The sequence below is a fragment of the Citrus sinensis genome, chromosome 3 (genome assembly GCF_022201045.2).
Source record: "Citrus sinensis cultivar Valencia sweet orange chromosome 3, DVS_A1.0, whole genome shotgun sequence".
Classification (NCBI taxonomy): Eukaryota; Viridiplantae; Streptophyta; class Magnoliopsida; order Sapindales; family Rutaceae; genus Citrus; species Citrus sinensis.
Window position 1 is genome coordinate 295,101 of NC_068558.1, and position 27,657 is coordinate 322,757.

A 27,657-nucleotide genomic window follows, 5' to 3' on the forward strand; every position below is an offset into this window, starting at 1 on the left:
TTCCTTATCTTTTGAACAAAAATAGGAGTAACTTGAGATTTTTAAAAGTGAAGAGAGTTGCTTGAAAATTATTAATTTATAACCGGAGTAATCTAAAATTTAGCCTAAAAATAATAAATATATTATAATTTTTTAAATTACCTTAACCTCTTAGCTATAATACTAATACAAAGTGCTTACTGAACACTTTACTATTGTAAAATAAAAATTAAATCTATTTAACCTCAATACAAAATAGGACCTAAGAAAATTTTTCTTTCATTTTAGAGCAACTTTTATTTTCTCTCTCTACGTTTAATGTCCACTTATCTTCAAAATTATCATTTCATTATGCTTTTACAGTTCTTTCTTTTGATTTACTTTTTTTTTTTTTCCGAAAAGACATCATAAGATACTAAGATGAGGCAAATTTGGCATATTCTGTAATATCTACGGGAAAAAAAGGCATATTCTGTGCCAAATATAGAAGAAATGCCATTGCAGCACGGCCAGGTTGGTTGGTAGGTGATTATCGAGTCTGAGACGTCCACTGCTAGTGCTGGTGCTAGTCAAATCCCTAAAATACCCTTGCAGCAGCTACTCACGTTTGCGTCTATCCCCATGTACGGATTAACCCAGCGGCAAGCATCTGCCGCCTAAGGACCCTGCCCATGCTCTACTAAATGACAAAAAAAGGGTAGAAACCGAAAAATCGGAAATAAAAAATAAAAGAACATGGCACACCCCCATGTCAAATGCACAGTCCCATAGTATCTCCCAGTAATTTCCTGCCACGTGGGCATTTGCATAGAAATACATGCTTACATAAACGCCCATGTCATGTATGTATGATGCTGATGTGTGTGTATGAGATGGAAGCGTCACTCTACGGTCCATTTTCAGGACGATGTGAAGCAGATCCCACACTCCTCCATCCGAAGATCATCTTCGGTCTTTGACTCTCTCTCTAACTCTCTTTGTGTAAATTACTTTGTAACTGAAAGCAAGAAAAGCAAAAACAACAACAACTCACTCGCTGTAAGAAATTGATTAATTTACTTTCTTTACTTTCACCACTTTGTTTTTCAGTTTTTAATTAATTTATTTCATTTCGTTTTCTCCGTATTCATCTCCAGTTGCGTTTTGTTCTACATCAATGGAAAGAATTTCAGTTTCAGCTTAGCTTACGACTATTTTCGTTTATTGATCAGTCCAAAGTCAAGATTTTTGAGAGAGTCAAGCAGGTACAAGAAGGAAAAAAAGAAAGGAAAAAAGAAACCATGGCTGTTGTTGAATCAGCGAGTCAAGATTCAGCTGTATCGTCAGCGGGATCGATACCGGCATCAAACGGTCAGGATCATCCGAAGCAAAACGGAGGAACGATGGTGATGCCGCTCGATCAGGGATTGTACAACCAGAACAATCAACGATCCAACGGCGGAGGAGATTTCAAGCGTGACATGAGGGAGTTACAGGAGCTGTTCTCGAAGCTGAATCCGATGGCTGAAGAGTTTGTGCCTCCTTCGCTTGCTAAAACTAACAACAATAATCACGGAGTCAATGGATTTAACGGAGGCTTCTTTGCTAACAACTCTCTAATTTTCAATAACCACAACGCCAGAAATGGTAACGTTAACGCCAACGCTGCTGTTCGACGGGTATGATATATATATATTGTTTTTCAGTTTTCATGGTTTTTTAAGTATTAATAAAATATGGAAATTTTAGATGAGGAAAAAAAATTATATATTTATTTTGCAATTTTTGATTTTAGTGTTTTTAAGGATTCTATACCTTGTTGAGCCTACTAGATGGCTTGATTTAGCGCTCTGTGCAAGCTTAAGAAACTTGCATTTTGGGCTTCTCTTTATGAAAATTTTCGGTCCAAATATTTTCGTGTATCTTGTGTTTGCTGAAAAAGTAAGGGAAAAGCATAAAGAAAATATGACATTTTGAATTCTATGTATTTGTGTTTTCTGAGTAAAAATTGGGTTCTCATTGTTCTGTTTGGGTAATTTTGGGTGCGGGTTGATGTTTGATCATTCTTGAATGACGAAGAACTAAATTTACTTGTTTCCTGATACATTGATGGGTATGATTTACTCAGAAGAAAAGCTTTGGTCAAGGCAAGCGGAGAATGAACAGCAGGACTAGTCTGGCTCAGCGGGAAGAGATAATTCGGAGGACCGTGTATGTATCTGACATTGATCAACAGGTATATAAGGGAGCAGCCTCTTGATCATCACTGTTATTCCTTCATTTTTCCTTTTGTTGGATCTCATGAACTTTTTCAATGTAGCCTAATATATTGTTTTTTCTTTTGGGACTAAAGGTGACCGAAGAGCAGCTTGCAGCTCTGTTTGTCGGTTGTGGCCAGGTAAAGGTGTTCTTTTTTATTATATGAACCTGTTAATCTGAAATTGTATTTTTTACATAATTACTTTCCTCTATTTAGGTTGTTGATTGCCGCATTTGTGGCGATCCCAATTCTGTACTCCGTTTTGCCTTTATTGAGTTCACTGATGAAGGTATTATTTAACTAATTCTTTCTTACTTTGAATATTTCTTGACTTTATTGGTAAATCATGGTGTGTGCTATTATATGCTTATATTACTTCTCCTATGGTGCTCTGATGAAGCAGAAGGTGCGAGGGCTGCTCTGAATCTGGCAGGAACAATGCTTGGATTCTACCCTGTCAGGGTTTTACCCTCCAAAACAGCTATTGCTCCTGTTAACCCAACATTTTTGCCTAGGGTGAGAAAGCTTGGTTTTAAGACCTCTGTGTTACGAATGTAGTTTGATAATTTGTAGTATTGGTGATGTAATTCTTTTTTTTTTTAAGAATTTGTGTGTCCTGTTTATCAATTTTCCTCTGGATTTCAGACTGAAGACGAACGTGAGATGTGTGCAAGAACTATCTATTGTACAAATATTGATAAGAAGGTGAACATTTCTGGAATGTTCATCGACAAATCTGGTCCTGATTGTAGACTATGACACATTTTGTATTTACTACATGATTTGTGCTGTTCAGGTCACTCAAGCAGATGTTAAACTCTTTTTTGAATCAGTCTGTGGAGAGGTCTGTGATGATACCTATTGTTAACCATAAAGTTCTTTTTAAGCTTTGTGTCTTACTTGTCAGGGAATGCATTTATGAGCTGATCTTGTCTGATGCAGGTTTATCGGCTCAGGCTGTTAGGAGACTATCACCACTCCACTCGTATTGCTTTTGTGGAGTTTGTAATGGTAATTGCTTCTTCCACTTTATTTATTCATACTGAATTTTATATCCTTCACAATCCTTCAATCGCTTGGCTTGAGGAATTTTCGGAGGAATATTTATTGGGTTAAGAAAGGGTTTTAGGTGATCATGTTCTAAGGTAACAAATTTTGTGACATAAATCCCGGATCCCTGGATTTTGGTCCTACCTCTCTGTTATCAGTCATGTCAGCTCTATGGAAGTCATGATTAAGATGCCTTGCCAACTTTATTTTAAAAAAATTATGCATTGAAGCAAGAGAGGGAAATGTGAAATTTAAGGCTATCCCCACTGGGTTTGATGCATATCTCTGGCATATCTGTGCTCAAGGAGATAAACTATTTCCCCTTCTGCTGGCAAATCAACTTTTGTGATTGGAAATGTCTAAAAAAAATTTTCAATTATTTGTATGTTGTCTTCCACTTTCTTGTTTATTTCCTCTTGCCAGCCAAGAGAGTCTGACTGTATCTTAGAGAAATTTGAAGGTTTGCTAGGTCATGTCCTTTTGTGATGTTGTCGTTGCTTGATAACCTTAATTTTAGTCTGATGTAAACATTGTTTAAGCAAGTCACCAATTCTACTGTTCTGAGATCTATTTAATCTTTCATTTATAATTAACTAATCTTTGTACTTAGATAATGTATATAGCTGTAACCCTTTGTGTTTATTTTCTAAAAAATTGGCAGGGTTTGTTGACTTTTGTTTAGTGCATAAAGGTCATCCATCAAACCCTTCTTGTATAGGCAGCAATGTCATAGAAAGTTGTCATGCTGTTTTCCTCTAGAAATATGTATTAGTGTTATTAAAACTGTGTTACCCAATAGTTTCAATTTGGTGTTGGTTGGATCTATCTTTAATGGATCATGAACATTGCCTGGATTAAGCAGCTTGAGGGCCTTTTCTTTTTTTTTTTGTGGGGGGGGGGGGGGGTGGGGGGTTCAAATCTATGATCACTTGTGATTATACTAAGATAATTCTATTGTAGCTTCTGGGAAGTTTCTTGCATTGACAAAATTATTGTGTGATATTGGAGAATCTTGCCACATATGAAAGCTTCATCTAGCCATATCTCTTGCTGATGACTGAGAGCGTAAGGCATTTGTCTTTTGTACTTTCCTCTTTGAGTAGAGTTGTTTCTCATGTGCTGCCGAAACTTTATCCTAATCTTGGATTGTGGATTGAGATCAGTGTACTGTGATTGCCATGTTGTTATGCTTTTGATGGACTTCTGATTTCATAATTTCTGTTTTGGTTAGAATCTACTTGAGGTTTTGTACTCTTGCTTTTTCTCCTTGGTCTTCATGTTTTCTTAACCTGACTCATGCAAAGGATACAGATTCTGGCAATCTGAGACTTGCTATGTTAATAGGTTCCTTGCAATTTATGGTTGCCAATTGAATTTGAAGAGATTGTCTTTGATCAAAGTCTTACAGGCTTTTGATATTACCATTCTCTCTTTCAGCACTTGAGCTAGGCGCAGTTGCATAGTTGACTAGAGAATTGCTGAAACATTTATGATTTATCAATCCTACTAGTTGTTAGTGATTCACTGTCTTTTTTTTTTTTTTGTGTTTCCCTGTTTGTTAAGCTTTCCTTTGAGAGAGATATTTCTTGTACTAAGTGGGTGACATCATACGCATGGCTGTTGCATTCATGGTCATAATAAACTCTGGATATCTTTTCTAATGGAAAGTTACCTCTCAAATTTAGATGATTCATGTTGGACATGAAATGGAATTGATTTTGGGTGACACTCTTTCATTTAAGTTGTAACATATACGTTCATGAACACATCTATAATAGCTTGAATGTTAAGACATTCTTCTGACTGATGATTACTAACGTTTAGTGCAAAGTGGTTTGGGTTGCAAGCTGTATTGTGAACCTATTTTCTTGTTGTTGACCTCTCTGGACTTGGTGGACACACAATTAATTAGTATTTCTGTTGGGAGAAAAGATGATGTTGAAACGATATGAGTGCTAGAGATGGCTTCTAGACCTTGTGAATGAAATCCAAGTTTAATTTTTGCTTGTCCATTTTATTCCTGCAGGCTGAAAGTGCAATTGCTGCTCTCAACTGCAGTGGGGTGGTTCTGGGTTCATTGCCAATTAGGTCAGACATCATGCAGTTCCTCTTTTTAATTCATTTTTACTTGATTAAGAATTTGTCCCCCCCCCCCCTCACTTTGTTCTCTCTCTGAAGAAGTTTGGCATGGCATCTTCATCCTCCGGTCAGTTAACTTTGGCATTTTTTTAATGATCAGGGTAAGTCCATCAAAGACACCCGTACGGCCACGTGCTCCGCGACTTCCCATGCACTGATGAATCATCTCGATGCTCCTGACTAGTACCAGATTATATATATATATATATTTAGATACATACACACACCAATGTAAAAATGTTCTTGTTCTCTGGTCTGTCTGTTCTTTGTCCTTTGCTTCATTGCCTGGGATCTTTGTTATCATAGGGTTTATGTTTTGTTTGTTCTTGCAAATATAGAGTTGGATGGAACTTCGAGGCTTTAGAGATTCTATGTATTATTGCTCGACTATGTGGATGGTGCTTGTCCCAAAACTGATCTTTTCTTATTACCACTGACATTTTGAAGATCCTTCAAGTAGGCTTTTAGGGTAGGGTTTCACAGTAGATGATATCCAATTTCAAAAGTGATGGTTCTCAACTAAATGCTGGAACGTGCATTCGGTTGCTCTTTCTCACACACAAACACACGGAAATATCACACTTATTATTTTGTTACTCTCTGATAAGAGCGTTGATTTGTGCGGACAACTAAATGTTTTCGCTATGGTGTTCTGTGCTTTAAATGCTGGAAATACTGAGATATTTATGTGAATTTATCGTTTATTGGTTTTGACTGATGGATCATCAGCTTGGTGACTGTTCTGTAGAATTGTAAGATTTGACTCCGAGTAATAATGTTCTTCTCATATTATCTTTAGTAGGTTGCCTATAGTGCTTTATACCTTGGTTCGAAAAAAAAAAAAAGTCCATTAACCCTTATTTTGATTTACTATTTACGGTGCATTTCGGTTTGGAACCAGGCGACCAAAACTGAAAAACGTAGCGCTATTCATTTCTCTCAAACCGTATGGTAACAATAGCGAAAGTATCCAACTGCTAATTGGATTTAGACTAAAGGAGAAGCATCTTGAGAAAAGTTGTAAGAAGACGTCCTCACCTATGCCCTTCTCTATACATAAGCACTCAAAAATTCTCTTTCTGCATATAAGCCCTCCAAAGAAAAAAAGTGTTATATGTGGTGTCCGGTTAATTCATAGATTCAACAATATTTATATTAAATCATAGAACTGTAATGTGTTTAGATAAGGCCTTCCAATGCATAAAGAATACATTCTAATGCTGTCTATTTTATCTTGTAATGCAGCATAGTTTGTATTTTTATTTTTTATTTTTTATGGTCCTTATTTAAACAAAATGAAGGATTCCCATCAAAAGAGAGTGTGTGTAAATATTTCAATTAAAGATTCTCTTTCTCTCTCTCTCTCTCTCTCTCTCTCTCTCTCTCTATATATATATATATATATAAATGCTTAGTACAAATCTATGACTCTCATTAGATAATGTTGAACTTATAAATTAATCAAAGAACACCTTATAGCACTGCCGCTCAATCATAAGACAGGCAACATCACCCATCACTAGGTTATGACTCTTGTCTCTCTGTCCCTCTCTATTTGCAATGCACAGCGTTTTGGCATGGCGCCTCCTAACGCTCCATTGACCTTTGCATCAGTTGTCCATTACACATTGGAGGTTTTGTCGGTGACTTATGAACTCCTTCTCAAAAGCATAGATGCCAAGCTCTAATAAGTTCATAATCTTTTTATTCTGCTTCATAATATGTGACTATTGGCAACCCTCCAAATACCTCTTAAAACTCCTTAAATTATTGGCACCCTTCCAAATAGGTGGCTTGTGATGAGGCCAAGCAAACGTAACAGAATGTCAGTGTCCGGATACGAGAATTGGCATGGCATTTGTATACAAACTTTTGTGATATGCAATTTCAATTTCACTCTCCATACACAAACTGAAAAGTTGGCCAAATGCCGCAAAAAAGAGCTGTATTGTCTAAAGAAAATCTCAATGAAGACCGAGTGCGACCAACTTCCGTGTGTTCTTCCACGTTGTATCGTATTTTTCCGAAAAAAACCGTTCGGTTAAGAAGTTCAATATAATAATTAATTAAGAGTCTATTTGGTATTGAGATAATTCACCTTTTAAATAAAAATTGATAGTACGTAATAAAAATAAGATTTAAATAATAAATTTTACAAAAATAACAAAAAATATATAAATTTTTTATCATACAAATATAATTTTACATTAACTTAACTTTTGAATCATAATAACTAATATTTATTAAATTTTTTAATACTGCAACACTATACTAAACTGATCCTAAATTTTGGTCTAACAAAATTTACCAAAATTTAAAAAAGAAGCACTTTATTTAGTTGATGAACTCAAGATCGTTGATGATTATGTCATCTTTCACTTTCGCGGGATCTATCTATGTTGAAGCAGTGATACCATATTTTATTTTAGTAATTAGTAGTATAAGAGTTTATTAGAAATAGTAAGTAAAAAGAGTTTAAGGTGTTAAATAAATTTTTTAAAAAAGTAGATATATGCAAAAATTACCCTAATAGCTATAAATGTATTATAAATACTAGGGATGGATAGAATCGAACAGTCGGTTCCATTCATTTTTTTTTTTTCTGGTTCAGTATTTTTTAAAGTTGAAAACTGAATAAGTGGTTTGGTTCGGTTCTTGGATCAAAGTAACAAAACCCGAACCGAATTGATATCAATGGCATTAATGTAATTTCACAACACACACACACATTTCACGTGTGCTGCACCTGAAATCGCAAACCGAATCCTAACTCCCAAAGTTCTTAACCCTTGCTGCCTGGTTGCTGCGGCGCTGCCAATTATCGAATCTGCCGAGGACCCGCGATGCCGCTACCCACCACGACCGTTGTTTCACCACAACGGTTGTCGTCTTCCACAATGTTGAAAAAATAGCATACTAATATGCTATGTTGAGGGCACATTTTGAGTGGGACTCGCTTAGCGAAAGTGGAAAATCTTGAGAGGTTCGGATTCTCTCCGTGAACACTTTGAAATTGTATATTTATTCACTCAAAATGGTGCTTTGGTGAATGAGAAATTGACTCTCAAAGTCCACCCTTGAAATTGGAAATTTGAAAGGAAATGAGACTTATCCCATAAGGGAAAAATAAGCTAAGAGATTTGTGTTTATATATAGATATTTATCTATGCATGAACAATAATTTTAAGGATAGAGACTCTCTCCACACGCGCGTGCACAGGAGGGGTGCGAATCCAAGACTGATTTGGTTGAACTCGTGTGCGCTTGCGCGTCCTGCGTACGCAAATGTCGGCCCAAAATCGCCTAGGTCCACATGGCCACGTTTTAAATTTTGTATCAGTTTCACAATTAAAATCAAAAGCAATTTTGATTTTGTAGATTAATTTTTGAGCTATTAGGTAATTTGAATTTTTTGAATTCAACATGCTGTTACAGAATTGAATTGTTTTAATTCATTAATTCAATGGGCTGTTACAAAATTAAATCGCATATTTAACTTGAAAATTCAATTTTATGCTACTATTATATACCCACATGTGTATAAAAATGCATCATTCTCTTCTGTTTTAGACACAACAATCAAAACGTACAGAGCACTTAACGAAATCTTTTTCCCTCCTTCTGACGTCTTTTTTTTTATCAAGTTTCTCCGCTGTTGTGATTTGCCGGAATTATTCGTGTGTGTGTGACGGATAATTTGTACCCGTAGAATTCTGAGAAATAATTACCAGCAAACCTAAAGCACCACAGTAAATGATAAATCTGTTTTAATAACACTGTTGCTAAACAGGACTCGGGATTGTCCTCCTTTTATTTTGTGCTTTCAGTTTCTATCTTCTTCAGTTTACTTGTTGATTGTTTCTGCAATTTCCAGTTGCTGCTTTATTTACATTTGCTGCTATTTCAATTCTGTTCTTATTTGCTGCACGTTGATTTGCTGCTGTTAATTGCTCACTCACTGTAACTTTTGTTTCTAATATTCCACAATCGCTGCCACCTTTGCTTCACCCTAAGTTCCTATCCCTTGTCGTCTCCAGTCTACTGTTGCTGCCACTGCTGACCGCGACCTTTGCTTTGACTGGGTAATTTTTTTATAATTTGCTTTGTTTTCGTAATTTATATTTTATATATTATTGATTCATGTTAACAGTTAAGAAAAGATGAATAATGAATAATCAAAGATGCTTGGTTTTGTGAAATTTATATTTTATAAATTAATATTATTGCTCTACCGTCTGCATGCATGAATGTTTTCAAAAGTTTCGAAAACCATTCCCTCCTCATGCAACTCAAGCGTTAATTATATATAGAGAAATTAGAAAGTGTGAAGGAAAATTAAATTGATCATAAAAAATATATATATGAATTTGTTAATATGCATTGATTAATTATTGGTTACTCGTGTGTACTCCATGTTTTTCATTGTTTAATTTTACTATATGTTCCCTTAAAAATTTAAACCAGTTCCCTCCGATTTTTTTTTTTGTTTCTCTGACTATTTAAATAATTTGTTTAGTAATCCGAATTGTTAAGTTGAACCGAACAACCGATTTGTTAATCTGTTAAGCGAATCAATACTGAATAACCAAAATCGAACTCAAAAATCGAAACTAAACTGAAGTTGAACTAAGCCAAACTCTCAGTTCCAATTCAATTTTTATTTTCCTTAAAGACCGATCGGTTTTTTTAATTTTTGATTTTAACCGAATTAAAATTTTAGTTTATCTTGAAACCAAACCAGACTGGACTGATGTCCACTCCTAATAAATACTAATAAAATAAGGGGATAAATGAATTTTGATAGTGGATGTACATAAATATCCTTATATTTAAAAATAAATTGTGATTGAAAAGGAGTGTGAGGTTGTAAATTAAACATGTTAATGATTTGGTCTCAAAATAGTAAAGAGGAGGTATTGTGATACAAGTGCAATATAGAATAAAAAAGTTATAGATATGAAATAGTGTAAAGAGTTAGCTGAATTGTGCTTACAGATGCAAGTAGAAATTAACTTAATACTTATACAAATTTAAATAAACATAAATAGAAGGAGTTATATGAAAATTTATAGTAGTTTTATTACAAAAGACAAAAGAAGCGGATGGTATCACTGTGGTTCTGATAGATTAGCTCGAGAACTGTCAAAAACGTAGGACCAAGTTTCAGTCTTTTAGAAAGAGTCGTAAGGCGTAACCAGAAATCAATTAAAATAAAGTGTGAAAAAAGCGAAAGTATTAATAAATTAAGATGCTCTCAAACTGAGCCACCAGACCAGGCCATGGCCCTGCTGTCTTTCCATATCATTGACCATATTTGCCTCCGATAATTGACTGGACCCCGCATCTTTGTAACTTTTATTCAAAGCAATATTTCCCTCCGGTTGTATCGGCCGCAAGAGATCAATGTTAACAACTAAATCTGTTGTATTTTAAAAACTTGGTAAATTTTTTTTTTCCAAAAAAAAAAAGGTGGTTCTAAATTTTTAATATTAAATTTTATTCTAAATAATGTCTCATTCATTAAATTCAACTTAAGATTAGATTATTTGAACCTACTTAAATACTTTCCCCATCTAATTTTTAATAAATATTTTTATTTCATAAATATCCTTAAGTTAAATTATTATTATAACCCAACATTATAAACTTTAGTGTTTTTTTTGCTCTTTTGTCTCTTTTTTTTTTTCCTTCCACAATCATTTTTCAACCTGATGTTGAGTTTTTAATCTTTGATATTCATTCTTATATTTTGTAATACTTCTCTTAATTCAAGCTTCCTCTCAATTAATGAGCTTTGTTTCTATTGTATATAATATGTATAATGAAATGCACTCTATGAAACTTTAACAATTATGTTTTCATTAAAAAAGAAGTTAATTTAAAGAAGGTCTCTTCAGAAAGATCCGAAAATTACAAATTTATTTTGAGTTTTATTAGTAATAAGATCTATAAGACTATTGACATAAACTAAACAACAATGCATCCATCGTGAAAAAAGAAAAAAGAAAAAAGAAAAAAAAAAGGAGTATAGAGTTTTAGTTAAAGGAAGAAAAAAAAATCCATTGTAACAAGTCAATAAATTAGAGGATTTAGCTGTAAACCATGACCGAAAACAAAATAGAAATTAGAGTATATTAGTGGCTTTATAGAGTAAAAGATAAAATTTCAAAGGAAAAAGGTCTTTTTTCACTTATAAGGTTTAATGCAATAGCTCATTTCATCTTTACTATTTAAATAATAGTTCATTTCATTCCTATTTTTTAGACAATATCCCGAAATACCTCTCTGTCAATTTATTGTTAGTTTATTGAATAATTCATCGAGGGTGAAATAGAAATTTCAATTAAGTAAATATAAATTATTTTAAAATAAAACTCTTAAACATAATTAAATAACATTTGACTTTCTCAATAAATTTAAAATTTTAAAATAGCTTAATGAATAAACAATAATAACACTAAATAATATGTACAATATATATTTAGGATAAAATTAAAAAAATCTATAGACTTCATAGACATTAGAGTTTAATTAGTACTGTTATTTTACCAAAAGTATACTTAGACTCCTTCATTTGCTTAAAAAAAGGCACTCCAAAGACATAAAACCAAAAAATTAATATATTAGAGGATAAAATGCATAACATTAGATTGTGAATTTTTTTATATTTTAACTTATCGCTGACTTTATTATGATAAGTGATCCCCAATTGAAAAGTTGTTGTTGTTGTTGTTTTGATTGAATTTGGTGGATCCGATTAAAATGAATAAATTTGTTTAAAAGGGTGTGGCTGCCTTGCTGAGCTTGAGGTGTGCTCTCGCAAAATGATGGAGGAAAATTGGACTAGTTAGGGGTGTTTGAAAAGGGATGAAAATAAGAAAAAAAATGAAGATGAGACCACTAGCTTTGGAGCTTTGTTAAAGTTCAAAATTAAGCAAATTGAGATTAGAGGTGAAGCCGATGGTGGCCACAATCATACTCTGATGCTTAAGTAAGATTTTGGACAATAAATTGGCAACCTCAAGTTCCAAGGAACCTTGAAGCTTTAACAATGGCATTTTTGTTTTAAGGTTGAAGAAGATAAATTTACCTTTAAATAATAAAGAAGTTACCATTTTGAAGAAACCTTGATCTTTATATTGGAGTGCGCCAGATGGTCATTTTGGTCCATTTGGACACATGGTGTATATTTGTTGGCTGACCTCCCTTAGGTGATGTTATTTCATTATTTTATTTTTTTTTTTTATGGTGACATCCATAAGCTTAAAAGACATGAAAACATTTAGCCTCTTTTTTGCCTCCATAGCTAGCCACGGATCGTGATCCTATTGCTTTTTAGGAGGCAACAAAGGATAGTTGACGTGACCCCCGTTATTGCTTTGCTAAAAGAATATTTACTCCTATTGGCTCCTTTTTTTTTATCCCGAAATATCTTATTCTTTTTCATGATGACATGCATTGTTCACCTGTTGTCTTTAACCACCAAATTTGGATTTTAATAATACCCCTATATGTTGGACATACTAACTAAAATTATCATTTTTCTCAAAGAGCTTATCTTCTAACCTTTGTGAGCTATCCTGACATTACGTCAAATAAGCAGACTTCATTTTGGTTGACTTTTTTTACCACATATCATTAAGCTATTAGTCTGTGTCAACATCTGATCCCCCCCCCCCCCCCACAAATAATAATAATAATAATTATTATAAATAATATATATATATATATTAAAAAATTAGTTGACTTTATTAAAAGAAGAAAATTAATGAACACACATACATATATTGCATATTCTTTGGTGTTATTTTTGTTCATTAAGTTATCTTTAAATTTAAATTGATGTAGAACGTCAAATGTTATTTAAATTGTGCTCGAGATTTTTATTTTTAAACAATTTGTATCTATTTAATTGAAAATCCTATTTTGCCCTCAATGAATTATATAGCAAACTAAACGTAAATTCACGGAAGGGTATCTTGAGTTATTGTTTGAAAAATATGGATGAAATATACTATTGTTTAAAAAGTAAGAATGAAATGACCTATTGCATCAAACTCCTAAGATAAATAGGGCTTTTTTCCTAATTTCAAATTATGATAATGGATTAATTAAGTATATTCCTTTATTAAATATTATGGTAGATTCATATAGCTCCACTCTTATTATTATTATTATTATTGTAATCACTAATATTAATTGGTTAATTAAAGAAAAAGTGTAATCACTAATATTATTATTGCAAGTAAAATTCGACTCGGAGTATATGTATCTAAATTTTCAACATGCCATTTTAATATAATTGTAATATACGGTAGATTGTAACCTTTAAAACAGGGGTAAAAAGATAAAAGGTATTTTCATGCATAAAATAAAATAGTCGACCACTTCACTTTCACATTATATACATGTAGAAATAGTAACGCTTTTATATTCTTTAATGTTCTGTTGGTGCTGGAAGCGCCTAAAGAAGTATCCCAATCCCACCGACGATTACATGTTATCTTTCTCTTTATCATTCCCCACAACTTTAGTTCCCTCCCTTTTAATACTCTCCGAAAACGATTACAATATATTTTACAAAGCAGAGAAGAGATACAGAAGATCGTTCCAAGGCCAGCAAATTAATCAATTAATTAAAGATGGGAAATTGTTTATTTGGAGGCATGGGAGAAGTTGATATCGCAGCAGCTATCAAAGTAATCACATCAAACGGTGGCATCATGGAATTTTACCCGCCAATAACTGCATCATGCATCACAAATGAGTTTCCAGGTCACGCAATATTTCCGAGCCATGATCTCTTCTGGAAGCCACTGTCAAATCATGAAGAACTTGTTGCAGGCAAATCATACTACTTGCTTCCACTCAATAGCAGCAGCCAAAGCCAAATTGTCAGAGAAGGGCATGTAAGATCAAACAGCAGCATACCAGCTACTTCACTTGTAACATCTTACAGGATGTCGTTTGACTATCAAGGGATGTTAAAAAGGTCATACACTGAAGCTTTTTCAAGCAGCAGCAGGCATAACTCCCATTGCAACACTAACAGTTATAATTCTAATGGGTTTTGGAAAGTGAAGCTGGTGATTAGTCCAGAGCAGTTGCTGGAGATATTATCTCAAGAAGCCCGCACGCAAGAGTTGATTGAGAGTGTGAGGACGGTGGCTAAATGTGGAAATGGGGTGGCGGTCTCATCAGCTTCAACATCTGTTGCTTTTTCGGATCAATGGAGTCTTTCAAGTGGCAGCAGAAATGCTTCTTCGAACAAGAAAGACTACTTGTTAGACATTTAGTGGAATTACACTTCACCACTAGTAGGGATGGCAATGGGGAGGGGAGGGGAGGGGACCAATCTCCCCATACCCATCCCCGATGTTTTGCATATGTCTCCGTCCCCTCCCCGTCCCCGTCAAAATTGCTTGAGAGAATCCCCATCCCCTCCCCGAATAATAACAGGGGATCCCCGAGGGTCCCCGGTCCCCGAATAATTAATAGTCTAATACATTTTTTATTTTCGATTTTAAATTAATCATATTAAAATAAACTCATACCGCTATTGTAAGCTCGTAACCAACTTTGACAGCACATTAAGGCCTCCAATGTGCTTGGATGAAGTTTGTTATGGTATGAGCTCACAACTCTACCACTAGTGTTAAAAGCTGATTCAGAAGCAACTGTTGTAATTGGAATTGCCAAAATATCTCTAGCAATTCGAGCTAATGTAGGATACCTATTAGCATTTGTCTTCCACCAACTCAAAATATTAAAATCTTCCATCCGAGATATAACTTTCTCATCCAAATATGAATCTAATTCATCTGCAACAACTGCACAATCTCCATTGTTTACATAATCATTAAAACCTGTCATCCATTTGGTTGCTTTCTTATAAGAATCCCCTGTAGATCTAGTAGAAGAACTACTACCAGTATAATCAAAGCAATAAACAGTTGGTGAAAACTTCAATTAATACTCTTCAACTAATTCCCGGCAAAGGGTGACCACTTTCCCAACATACAACTATTTTGATATTTATTATTTTTAACAATATTTATAATTTTGTTATTTATTTATTAGTAATTTTAAAAATAAAAATAAAATTAAAAATTAAAATGGGGAAATGGGTAGGGGATGGGGATTCCACCTCATCCCCGTCCCCTCCCCGAATAAAAAGTTGGGTAAAAAATTTTCCCCGTCCCCTCCCCGAAAAAAAAATTGGGTATAAAATTATCCCCGTACCCTCCCCGAATGGGGAAAATCCCCGAGGGTACCCATCCCCGTGGGGATTTTTGCCATCCCTAACCACTAGCTCTCTTTCTTTCTTTTGCTTTTTTCATAAAATTTTATATATGCTCTTTGTGCTAGCTATATATGATAGACTGGATACTTGTTAATGGATGCGCTTAGTTCTCATCCTTTGACCAGTTAAATTTGTTGAATGTGAATATATTTTCTCGTTGAGATATATATATATATATATATATATATATATATATATATACATGGTTTGCTTGACAGCTTAAGGAGTAAATATTAATGCTCCAAGAACTGAGATATTTGGATCCAAAACAAGGCAAAAATTTTAGAGAAGCAAAATCAGTATTTGTTATCTCAAAGAGGGAAAAACCAAGAAAAGAACTTGGGAGTTGCTAAAGAATTGATTGAAATCTTTATTGAGTCAAAAAGAAAAGGGAAAAGAAAAGGACAAAAAGAAGGAGGGAATGATTACAAAACAATGCTGTACAATACCACCTCAAAAAAAAAAAAAATGATTACAATACAGTGTTGTCTAATAATACTACAAGGATGGCTGATGTCAATATTCTCGGACCCGGCCCAGTAGTCGGAGGGCTCCATAATTATCTTGTTTATAGCTGTTATGAAATTTGGCTTTCCGCACTTCAACTTCATTGGTGGATCGATTCTGTAAGTCTGATATCCAAAGCGCACAACATACAGAGCGCAAATTCTGATCTTCCACCGCTTGATTTTGCAACTCAAATGGCGGGTGATTATTTAACTAGGCCACAATTCTTTTTAAGCAAACATACTTGTATGAGACTATAAAATAAGAAAAGCATATCAGCGCGAAAGATGGCTCTGAAATAGGAAGTGTCTCATCCTCTACTCCTTTATTTTATCTGTTTAACATATATAATTATCTTTAAAAGTATGCCCTGTTGCTGGCATTAATTTAGATCTCCCACATCAGAAAATAAAGCTAATTATTGTGTTTTTCTAATATATTTTGTCACTAACACAGGAGTGTTTGAAAAATTTGGTAATCAAATTATACCAAGTGCAGCTCAAGTTCTTACATTAATCAAGTTAGCAGAATGTCTGTGCAGAAGGGGCATTTTTGGGAATTAAACTGTACTGCATGAGATCGAATTAATTTTCGAGCCATACATCATTGGAAAGATATTTCTGTTAGCTTTCCAATGAATTTTACTAATCTAAATTTGGAGTTTTCTACAATAAGTTATGATCAGTTAAGTGCAGACTGTTCAGTTTTGAGTCAAGAATATTTCGGAACTTGGATTTTTTTTAATGTTCTTTGTTGTGTTTTAAGCATACCAATGTTTTATTAATGTCTAGCTTTAATGTTGGTCTTTAAAGTCAAGTTATTTGAAGGGTTTCTTTGTAGTAAATCTATGCTTGGAGGATTGTTCCAAGAAAGCTATTTAAGCTTATGTAGTTGTAACCAAAGGACAAAGATTAATTTTGGAAATTGAATGAACTTTGACCTATTATCAAACTATGTATCTCTTTGGTGGATTCCATTGAGTGGTGAGTGTTTTAAGCTCTGTATCCTTAGCTTAACAACTTTAGGTGGTGAAAATTTTCTGTATACTTTTGTTGTTTGCTGTGGTGGTGAGCTTGTGATTTCTTGAGTGTGTGACGTTGTGCTTTCTCATCTATTGTGTCCGGTATCAGTCACTAACATCACAAGCAAAGCCTCAAGAAAAAGATCAGCTCAGAGAATATAAATCAAGAGTGAAGATTTCAACTATCAAGACAGAAGACAACAAAAATAGAAGATTGAAGATTTTAACCTGAAAATTTAAAAATCTTAGAGAATTTTAAGACATCTGAAGATTTTAAGATTCATCCAAGAACTTGAAGATGGCTAATTTAACAAAGCTGGAATTTGAAGCCCTCGATATTTCTCACCAAAGCTACTCGTCATGACTCCTTCATGCAGAGATTCACTCTGATGCCATGGGTCTCGGCAATGCAATCAAGCCTGGCAACAATGTATCTGCGCAAGAACATGCCAAGGCAATTATATCCCTTTGTCATCATCTCCGTCAATCACTAAAGACAGAATATCTCACTATACAGGACCACATGCCCTCTGGAGCAACTTGTGTGAGAGATATGGCCCCTTGAATTCAGTAATTCTTCCAAATGCCTACAACGAGTAGAATTAACTTCAACTACAAGACTTCAAGTCAATGCATGATTATAATTCTAGGCTCTACAGAATCAGTTTACAATTAAGGATATGTGGAGAGAAAATCATTAACGAAGATATGTTAAAGAGGGCATTTCCAACGTTTCATGCTTCAAATATGGTTTTGCAACAACAATATAGAGCTCATGAGTGTGAGAAATATTATGACTTGATTTCATAATATCTTATCGTTGAAAAGAATAATGAGCTACTAATGAAAAAGCATCAAGCTTATCCAACTGATGTAAAACCATTTCCTGAAATGAATGCTATCACTGAAGCGAATGCTATTTCCTGTAGTCGTAATTATAATCAAGGATGTGGATGTGGTCGCGGTCATGTCCGTAGATGCAGTTGTAGCCATGGTAATGTTCTAATTATTATCAGTCTCGTGATGCTTATAACAAAAAATCATCAAAATTAGAAGAATGATAAAGGAAAATCTATCTAAGACAAAAGTCAAGAAAACACCTGCAATAAGTGTGATGCCACATGCCATTTCTGGTGATTTTATCGCTCATTCAAACATCTTGTTGATCTATATCAAGCATCTTTGAAGAAAAGAAAGAACATCAACCAGATTATGCTATTTTAGTTGATGATAACACACATCTAGATGTCTAGGATTTCTTTAAAGACCATAATAAGAAGACAAGTGACTAATTGGTTATAAATTAAGATGCCCACACCGATTAAGACCAACTACTATCTTTTATGAATTGTTGTATATATGTTCATATTTGTTTGGTTTTTTACTGTAATATAATGAGTCTAATAAATATTTTTCTTTTTATGAAAGGATATGGATTTGTAAAAAAGACTGCATGATCGAAAGATATGTTTAGCTGATAGTGCAACTACACATACTATCATTCATAATAAGGAATATTTCATTAATTTATCATTAATTAAAGCTAAGATGAATATCTTCTTAGGTCCTCTAAACTTGATTGAGGGCTCTGGAAGAGTCATGTTTAAATTAGGGAGTGGAATAAAATTTTGTATACATGACACTTTATATTCACCTAAGTCTAGAAGGAATTTTTTGAACTTCAAATATTGATATTTTTCATAATGAGTTTCATATAAAAACTGTAAATGAGAGTAACATGATATCTCTATATTACTTCTAAAGTCTCAGGCTAGAACATATATTGGAGAAACTTCCAGCTTTCTTGTCTGGTTACAATGATAAAAGCAATTAAGAGCTACACAGTCATAAATCAGAAACTTTATGATCTAAAAGCTTTTACGCTTCGACGTCACCGTCATGGTCACTCTCAATCAACTATGATATGTAGAATTGTTCAAAATTCTTATGGACATCCCTTAAAGAATTTAAAGATTCTTTTATCCAATTATTATAGTTGCATTACTTGGAATTAGAACATTTCTTTCTAAAGTTTGCTTCTAAGATTATTATTGGTTCTTGGGCATGACCAACATACATCCCTTTCCATGCCATTGGATAATTTTTCCACTTCCAGTGCATACAAGCAAGACTTTCCAACATTCCTGGAAACCCACGTTGTTCACCTTCTGCTAAAAGTCTAGCAATGTCATTTGTGTTAGGTGATCGCAAATATTCATTACTAAAAATTTCAAACACTGGACGAACTAACTTTTTCAAACTTTCGATTGCAGTGCTTTTGCCGATTCTCACATACTCATCAATAAAATCAACAGATACTCCATAAGCTATCATTTGCATTGCATCACTGATCTTTTGTAGTGATGACAAATTGAGGACTCCAGCACAATTTTTTTCTGGACAAAATATGAATCATGTTGTTTCACATAATTTTTAATACGCAGAAATAGAGGGCTATTCATTTGAAATTTATCTAGAGGATATGTAGAAGTCTCTGAAAAATAATCATGAAAAAGCCTATCATGATCGGATAATCAATCACGCCAAATTGTTGTGTGACCTTTGATGGAGCCACGACGCCTAGATTTTTTACTTCTTCTCTTTGCAATGGCTACCGCTACAATCATCTCAACTTCATCATCATCAGATATGAATCTGGTAGCATCTCTATCTTAAAGTTGCTAGCCATGAAGGAAAACAATAGGAAAAAAAATAGTTAACGGGCAAAAGGCTAAGCAAGTCCATTCACAAAAATCTAATTTATAAAGAGTTAAAGGTACTTTTAAAAAATTAGAGGTTGGTTAAATTTTTTAGTGGAAAAAAATAGAGGGTAATTAAATTTGTTGGAGTGCAAAAAAAAAAAAATGGAGGGTAATAAGAATAATTATAGTAAAAAATTGGAGGTTAATTAAATTTGTTGGAGGGGAAAAAAATGGAGGGTAATTAAATTTGATAGTGAGAAAGATTTGATTAAAATAATGTTAACTTGTTCTTACTTGATGAGTCTTTTGGAGATGATTATATTTTTACATCCTCTTATTTGACGTGAAGCAAATTAATATTTAAAAAGTAAAATTTGAAGAGTTTTTTAGAGATACTCTTAGTATCAAAAATTTTGGAAAAGTTAATTTTCAAACAGAGTGAAAAGCGTTGAACTAAACATCGTCGCAGCGTGGATTTACCCAAGGAAACAAAGAAAGAAGATGCGCAGCCATGTAATGTAAAGAAGATCTGTTTGGGCCACAGCGATCAAACGAACAAATATGAGAATGCAAAATTAAGTCAACAAACAATTTGGGCTGGCTGGTTTATGTTTATTGTTTATGAACCAAATGAGCTGACCGGTCAACTGACCCAATATTTTTATAAAAATTCACTTCATTTCATCTCTCCTTCCTCTAGAGAATTATGCAATAATGAAATTTTTATCACTCGTAGTAACGGACAATTTATGAGTATTGCAAGTAACATATAGCATAAAGAGTAACACTATTTTTTTAAAATTCTTTTAAATTGATTGAATATTTTCGTTTCCGAATTATTTATAGTGACATAATTTGGAGAAATTAAGTTCATTTACAAATTTGGGGAAATTAAGTTCATTTACAAGTGGAAACAATTAATGCTTTTTAACTTCCTTATTCGTGGGTGAAATGGCATTTCAGCTAAAGAAGACATTGCATGTTTTAATTTGTATATCTCAAGCTTGCATTCAGATTGCATTCTCCTGTCCATTGTAAGCTTAATTTGAATGGTGGTGACTTAAAAATAGTATTTTCACGAGTTTCATCAATATGATCGATAGACAGATCGTTTTTTTAGTTTATTGCAAAAAATTATTGGAGTAAAAGTAACCTGGCTTCAACAAACAATCTATATATATATATCAACAATTGGAGCCTCCACAATAATTTGTCAAATATCATGGGGCTTACCAACCAAATTAAAACCACGAAATGAAGCATATTTATAGTCATCAACACATGCAAATTTATTAGCTAAAGCTTGGCCGTCAAATCCTCCAACTTCTGCTAGTCTTTTTTCTCTTTTATTTCTTTTCAAAATTGTTAATTATTAATGTAGATACATATATTCCATCTAAATGGGACCATTTCGTGCTTTACCTTTATTCGTATGCATGCATATCAGTTTAGTTGCTCCGTTGATTTGAAACATATCGACAAATTATAACTTGGAATCAACTAATTAAAGGCGAATATAGTTAACTGTCGATGCCTCAAATATTGACCTTTAAAAGCCCAAGAATACATAGCTTGTATGTGAACAAAATATCTAGAAGGTATCTGACTCACACGCTCGGCGTGTGAATTCATTCCCATGCAATTAAGTCAAAAACAAAATTAATGGCATCGAGTGCCTGCATTGCAAATTTTCCCTGTTGAAAAGAAATTTTTTAATCACGTTTCGAAAAGTCCATTTGCTGTCTCAATTATTGTGTAACCACCGGTTGTTTGTTCTCACATTTCTGTTCGAAAAAGCTTTGGTTAGTATTTGGCTAGCATGTTAGATTTTTAATCTACCATTTTGGATCCTTAATTCAATTAAAAGTGAGTAATTATGTGTTGCATATTGTTAAACCCAATTAAAAGCTATCCATTAAGGTTTTAATTTGGACTTTAATGTATGTAATAGGGTATTGACCTTTAATGCTTAGAGACCTAATGATATTCTAATTCTATGATGGGCATAATTAGAAATACTTAATAACAACAGAAAAGTTATTTATATAAGTAATTATGATCCTCAGGTCACACTTATCTTTCTATACATTTTGACATCCCATTATCAGAGAGAGCACATAGAAAATTAAAGGATTATTTATAAGAGAACGTGTAGATCTAGAAGATCAGCCACACAACTCTGGAAAGTAATTCAACATTATGAATTCAGATACATTTCCGCATAATTTGTTATTGATTCTTGATGATGCAACATCAATATTACTATTTTATAGGTGATTGTTTTTATCAAAAGAATTTCTTGTTCTAACATAGCAAGCTATATTTGGTACAAATTTCTGAGAAAAATTAAGAGAAAAGAGAACTTACAAAACAGAAAAATACTAAGTCTAATTTTTCTATACTTAAAAGACAAAATATATTATATTAGAGTATGTATATTTTTTTGTTTTTTAGTGAAGCTCTAATTTTATTAAAACTAGAGATTCGTCATTGAAAGCTGCTAGCTGGCTAAAGATGCAAGAATAATTTACTTCTTATTAATGAATTAATCCATAAATTTCTCTGATTTGCAAATCGTGATTTTAAAAAAAATGTGAATTTATACATTCTGTAGCAAAAGCAAGCACTGTGATTAGTGGCGGAACCAAAACTTTGATTTGGTAGTTGGCATACCTAATCGAGAAACAACAAATTGAAAGAGGCAATGACAGAGAAACTGTGAAATTAAGGGGGTTGATACAAAAAATTACCGACAATAGACTAAATTTAATTTTCTTGACTTTTTTTGGTAGGAGACTGACCACTTAGGCCTCGCGATGGTTCCAGCCATAACCACCGCTTTTAATGAATCTAATTAGTATAAGCATGTGTAATTAAAGCGGTAGGTTGGAGGTGCTAAAGTTTTGGTCCTGTATTAGAATCCGCCAGCATGTAAAAACCCAATTTCTCTAGATGTTTTTCACGAATTTCTTATATAGGTTACTTGTGAGCGAAGTTGTGAAATGTCATTTATACACTACTGAAAATTTTAAGTATGAAATAAAGGTTATTGATAATATTTTGGTAAATATAACTTTAAATAATAATTTAGACAAAAAAAAATTAAAGATAATTAATATAACTTCTCTTATCAAACAATTTTTGCAGCTTTAAAGCCATAGGCGACACATTTTAATATGGAATCGTAATTCATTTAATAATAACATTTCCTTTTATTCTTTTCTTAGACTTGAATTAACCTCAGACTTTAATTTCATTCACCCTTTGTATAATGTTAATTGCTAGATGTGGTTTGGTTATGTAGTAAATGCAAATTAAATTTAATTTCGTTTATGTGTACTAATCTATCAAGTAGCAACCAAACTTTATGTCATTCATAATCATGCATGTCAAAAGGTACTTTTTCTTGAACTTGCAAAGAAAGAACCGTCCCAGCTCTTAAGTTAAATCAATTTCTTTGGACGTCATTGATCTTGATTGAAGTGATACTGCTTTATCTTCTTCTTTTTAATCGGATACTCAATAGTCAATAATATCATGAAGAAGAGAGGAAGAAGAAGAAGAAGCAACCTATGGAAACAACTATGGCCGCGTAAACTTGTACATACAAACTGTGAAAACTATTTGCTAGTCAATGAACAGTTCACAGTAAGCCTTTCCCAATTCCATGCACGGCCATGTTTGTTAATCTATCTTGGGATATTATCATTTTTCCTATATAATTTTTTTCTGTTAGAAAATAATCAATTGATAAAAGAATTATCGCTTTATGTATAATTAAGGTTATATTTTTTTTAATTTACAGGATTAAATTGCACTCACATAATTTGGGTAAAATAGACTTTTACTATAATTTCTTCTAAAATTTTTGTTATTTTTAACAGTTTGGTGGTACAATGGTAAAAATTGAAAGATTATATTGAAAAAATAATTTTCAAAACACTTTCATGATAAAGTATTTATGTTAGAAAAAATTAGGTGATAAAATAATAATATTCCATATATGTTTTTCAAGAGTCCCTAGATGTATACAATATTGACATAAAAATAACTCATTCAATTATATATATATATGCTTAATTAGAGGAATAGAAAAAGCTTCAGAAAAATCTATTGTGTTATTATTTAGTACAATATATTTAATTGTATCTTTTTGTTGGTAGCCTCTAAGGGCGTGGGTGAATGATTTTTAAATAACTTTATTTGGATGGTACTAGAAACTGAAGGGAGATAGTCAGTTTTTCATACTAAAATCAATTTATACAATTGATTCCCCTATTACTTATATAATATCTAATGACCTCTATGACACTATGATTTTATAGTATTACCCTTATTTTCAAACAAACTATTATTAACATTGATTGTAAATTAAATGAATCATATAAATTGAATTTATTTACTTAAAATAAGAAATATAGGTTTTGATGTAAATAAAATAATAATAATAATAATAAGATATTTTCTTGCACTTTTTGTTTATTTTTTAAATATTTTTCTTATAATAATATTATCTTATATTCCTAAGAAAAAGTATCAAGCAAACAATCTATTTAAACCTCTTTTCTCTTAAATTTTTTGTGTCAAGAGATTTTTTTTTAAAATGTTATGAAAGTATTAGGGGAGTAAATGATATATATTAATTTTAGTAGGAAGAAATAAACAATCTCCCAAACATAAATTTAAAAAAAAATCTTTTGCTGGTATAAAATGGGAACTTACAGGTTACATTTTAATTAATTTATATTCATGTTGTTTTTAGTGTTTCTTTCAAGCACTAATAAAAGGTATTAATCTTGATTGATATATAGGGTCAAGTTGTAACCAAACAAAACCAAACCCAATCCCCAAGACTCCAGGGAGAAGCCAATCAGTTGGTAAGAACATACATAGTTTGTTGAGTAAAAACTCATTTAGCCCTTATATTTTGAGATAGGGATGGTAATTTCCGGGTCCAGGTCCGGGTTTGGCCTTCCCGGTTTCGGACCCGGACACCAAAATGTTCATACCGGACCCGGATTTAAACCCGTTTTTTATGAGTACAAGTCCGGTCCGGGTTAAACCCGGAAAAATTTGGGTTTCCGGATTGCGGGTTTTAAACCCGGATCACATACAAATAAAAAAAAACTTTAAAAAAAATACAAACCTAGTTCTACAAAAATCAAATACAACCCAAATTCTTAAAAATCAAATACAAATTCTTAAATTTTCAATGTTTCAAAGCAATAAACCATTCACAAATACAAATCTATAATACAACATTCACAAAATACAACATTCATGTCTACAGACTACATTCAACTTCGTGATTCACGGCTTCAGTTCACGAACTTCAAGGATCGGCGTCCGGCGAAGCACCGAATGTCAGCTATTGATGATGATGATGATGACGACGATGACGACCACAACATCACAGCCGCGAATTTACGATTGGCAAAGGTGTCGATGAACGTCACAGCTGCAAAACGGTAGCCAAATGGAGGCTGATGGTGCTGATGAACATGAACACAACGAAGGTATGATGAGTGATGGTGATGATTTGATAAAGAGAAGAGTTGAAGAGAGAGGAAAATGATGATTTGATGAAGAGAAGAGAAGAGAGAGGAAAAGAATGAGAAGAGGAGGAGTTGAGGCGGCTAGGTTATGAAATTAGGGCATCCTTGTTCTTTTCTATTTATATGAAAAAAATAATATTAAAATTAAGATATCCGGGTCCGGGTTCCGGATTTACCCAAACCCGAAACCGGACCCGAATACATCTGGGTCACTAAAATTTATTTCGAATCCGGATTTTTTTACACTCCAGTACGGGTTCAACCCAGTCCGGATTATCTGGGTTCGTCCGGGTCCGAGTTATTCTGCCATCCCTATTTTGAGATAAGTGTCCTTTTTGTCCATGTATTTTTTTAAGTACCTTAAAACATCTGTGCCGTTGAACTATTAACACTCTTGTCGTTGTTCTTTGTTCCTCTTGACTTACTTTTATAATATTACCCTCTTACAATAATTTTTCTTTTTTTCTTTTTGTTTTTTAGAAATTAATAAAAAATTAAATTACCCTAAAAAGATAAAATAGAAACAAAAAGAATATATATTAATTTTTAAGGAACACTTTGTTGAGGAGTTATATATTAATTTTTTAATTAATTTCCAAAGAATTGGTATTTTATTTTTTTACAATACTAATTTTTTTGGACTTATGTGAGCTTCCAAAAAAATAAATATATATTCTTTTAGTTCTGTTTTATTTTTTGGGGTTAAATTGGTAATTTAATTTTTTTTGTTACCGTATAAAAAATAAACATTATTATAAGAAGATAATATTGTAAAAGAAAGTAAAAAAATAAAAAATAACGGAAAAAGTGTCAATAATTTTAATGGTATGGATGTTTTGAGATACCTTTAAAAATAAAAGGACTAAAGAGGCACTAGTCTAAAAATATAAGGATTAAACGAGTTTTTACCCATAATTTGTCTATTTGCGTCAAATATTTTCCTGATGTTGTATTGACGTGACCCATCTTGAATTCTTTACCATCACGACGTAAGATTATTGAAAGATCAAACTATGAAAATTATCTACTTATTTGAAAAGCTTTAAAATCTGGTAATCTTAAAACGATATCCTGAAGTAATAACCACAAAATAACACCTTTCGAAAATGAAATAGTAGAAAAATGAATGTGGAATGGGCATACCAGATCATCAATGTGTCAATCCTCTCAAATTTTAATATAAATACGCATATTTTTTAGATGTAGTAAAACACTGATGTTTGGTCAAAGAGTAATCTGGGATTATGCTTGCGTTATGAGGAGGGGTTTTTAGGACCATTGTGGTTATTCCTTAGGTGCTTCTGATTAGTTCTCAGGCTATCACTCATCTTTTCAGTTGAGGTTTCTGCAGTTATCCTTGCTTTAGAGCATTTTCGGTCCCATGGCTGGCACAAGCCTTGAATTGAGTATGACTTTCTTGCCACTGATTCTTTGTCATAACTTCTGGCTACTCTCATCCTCTACACCTTTACACTCACTTGTTTAACGGTTCAAATGAATATTGCGTCTTTTATATTTTTTGCGAGATTTATAAAGTAGCTGACTTGTTGGCTAGACAATCTTTGGATTCTCCACCTCAAGCGATCTAAAAAGATCGTCTTCTTAACTCCGGGGTGCTCCCAATTCTTCATTTTCCGTCATATTTTATTTTGGTACTACTAGCCTTCATGTAGCTCCCATGCACTCCCTTGAGTTGTTGATTGTTCGAATAAAATTTCTGCTATTATCTTTTAAAATTAGTCAATCACATAATACGACTATTTCGCCCAAGTTTTTTCAAATAAAGTAGACACTTTAGAGCCTATTATAAATTTCTATTGGGCCCCCGAATAAGAGGCCTCCTTTGTATTATATAATGGATCTCTCATACTCCATTTAGGTGAATCAATACAACATTAAAAAAAAAAAAAAAAAAGTAATTTAAGGAAAAATTTTAGACGCTCTTAAAGCATTACTCGTTTGTCATGCATCTTTTGATATATAGGTATACTAGTTAATCATGAAATGTTTATTCATGCATCTCAAAATTTGAATGAAAAGAAAACAATACCACTAGAGTACCCAAGTCTCACTCATACTTTATTAATTAATTAATTAATGTAAGTGTAACTCTGACTGTAATTTAATATTCTGGAGGTTTAATTTCTAATCACGTAACTAAA

The 27,657-nt window shown here is 32.9% G+C and overlaps 2 protein-coding genes across 3 annotated transcripts; both read left to right on the forward strand.

Annotated features, from left to right (window-relative positions):
* The first annotated feature begins 409 nt into the window (after positions 1 to 409).
* On the forward strand, positions 410 to 5,853 carry LOC102629091 (polyadenylate-binding protein-interacting protein 12-like). Of its 2 annotated transcripts, none has more exons than XM_006476210.3 (11): positions 410 to 1,017; positions 1,116 to 1,637; positions 2,087 to 2,194; positions 2,312 to 2,356; positions 2,435 to 2,507; positions 2,622 to 2,734; positions 2,864 to 2,923; positions 3,015 to 3,062; positions 3,161 to 3,229; positions 5,295 to 5,356; positions 5,508 to 5,853. In XM_006476210.3, the coding sequence occupies exons 1-11, from the start codon at positions 847 to 849 to the stop codon at positions 5,563 to 5,565; spliced, it is 1,329 nt and encodes a 442-aa protein (XP_006476273.2). In that variant the 5' UTR covers positions 410 to 846; the 3' UTR covers positions 5,566 to 5,853. The 2 variants fall into 2 exon arrangements, with proteins under 2 accessions (XP_006476273.2, XP_006476274.2); XM_006476211.3 differs by having other exon boundaries at positions 1,191 to 1,637.
* An 8,053-nt stretch (positions 5,854 to 13,906) lies between these two features.
* LOC102629571 (uncharacterized) lies at positions 13,907 to 15,160 on the forward strand. The gene has a single exon (XM_006476212.4). The coding sequence runs from the start codon at positions 14,050 to 14,052 to the stop codon at positions 14,701 to 14,703; it is 654 nt and encodes a 217-aa protein (XP_006476275.2). The 5' UTR covers positions 13,907 to 14,049; the 3' UTR covers positions 14,704 to 15,160.
* The last annotated feature ends 12,497 nt before the right edge of the window (positions 15,161 to 27,657 follow it).

What these genes read in the sequence shown, in the direction of transcription:
- LOC102629091 (XM_006476210.3), top strand. Translation starts at nt 847, where the DNA reads ATGAGATGGAAGCGTCACTCTACGGTCCATTTTCAGGACGATGTGAAG. An exon ending in TATTGAGTTCACTGATGAAG is followed by an intron (nt 2,508 to 2,621) that starts GTATTATTTAAC and finishes CTGATGAAGCAG; the next exon opens with AAGGTGCGAGGGCTGCTCTG. An exon ending in CTGGGTTCATTGCCAATTAG is followed by an intron (nt 5,357 to 5,507) that starts GTCAGACATCAT and finishes TTTAATGATCAG; the next exon opens with GGTAAGTCCATCAAAGACAC.
- LOC102629571 (XM_006476212.4), top strand. Translation starts at nt 14,050, where the DNA reads ATGGGAAATTGTTTATTTGGAGGCATGGGAGAAGTTGATATCGCAGCA.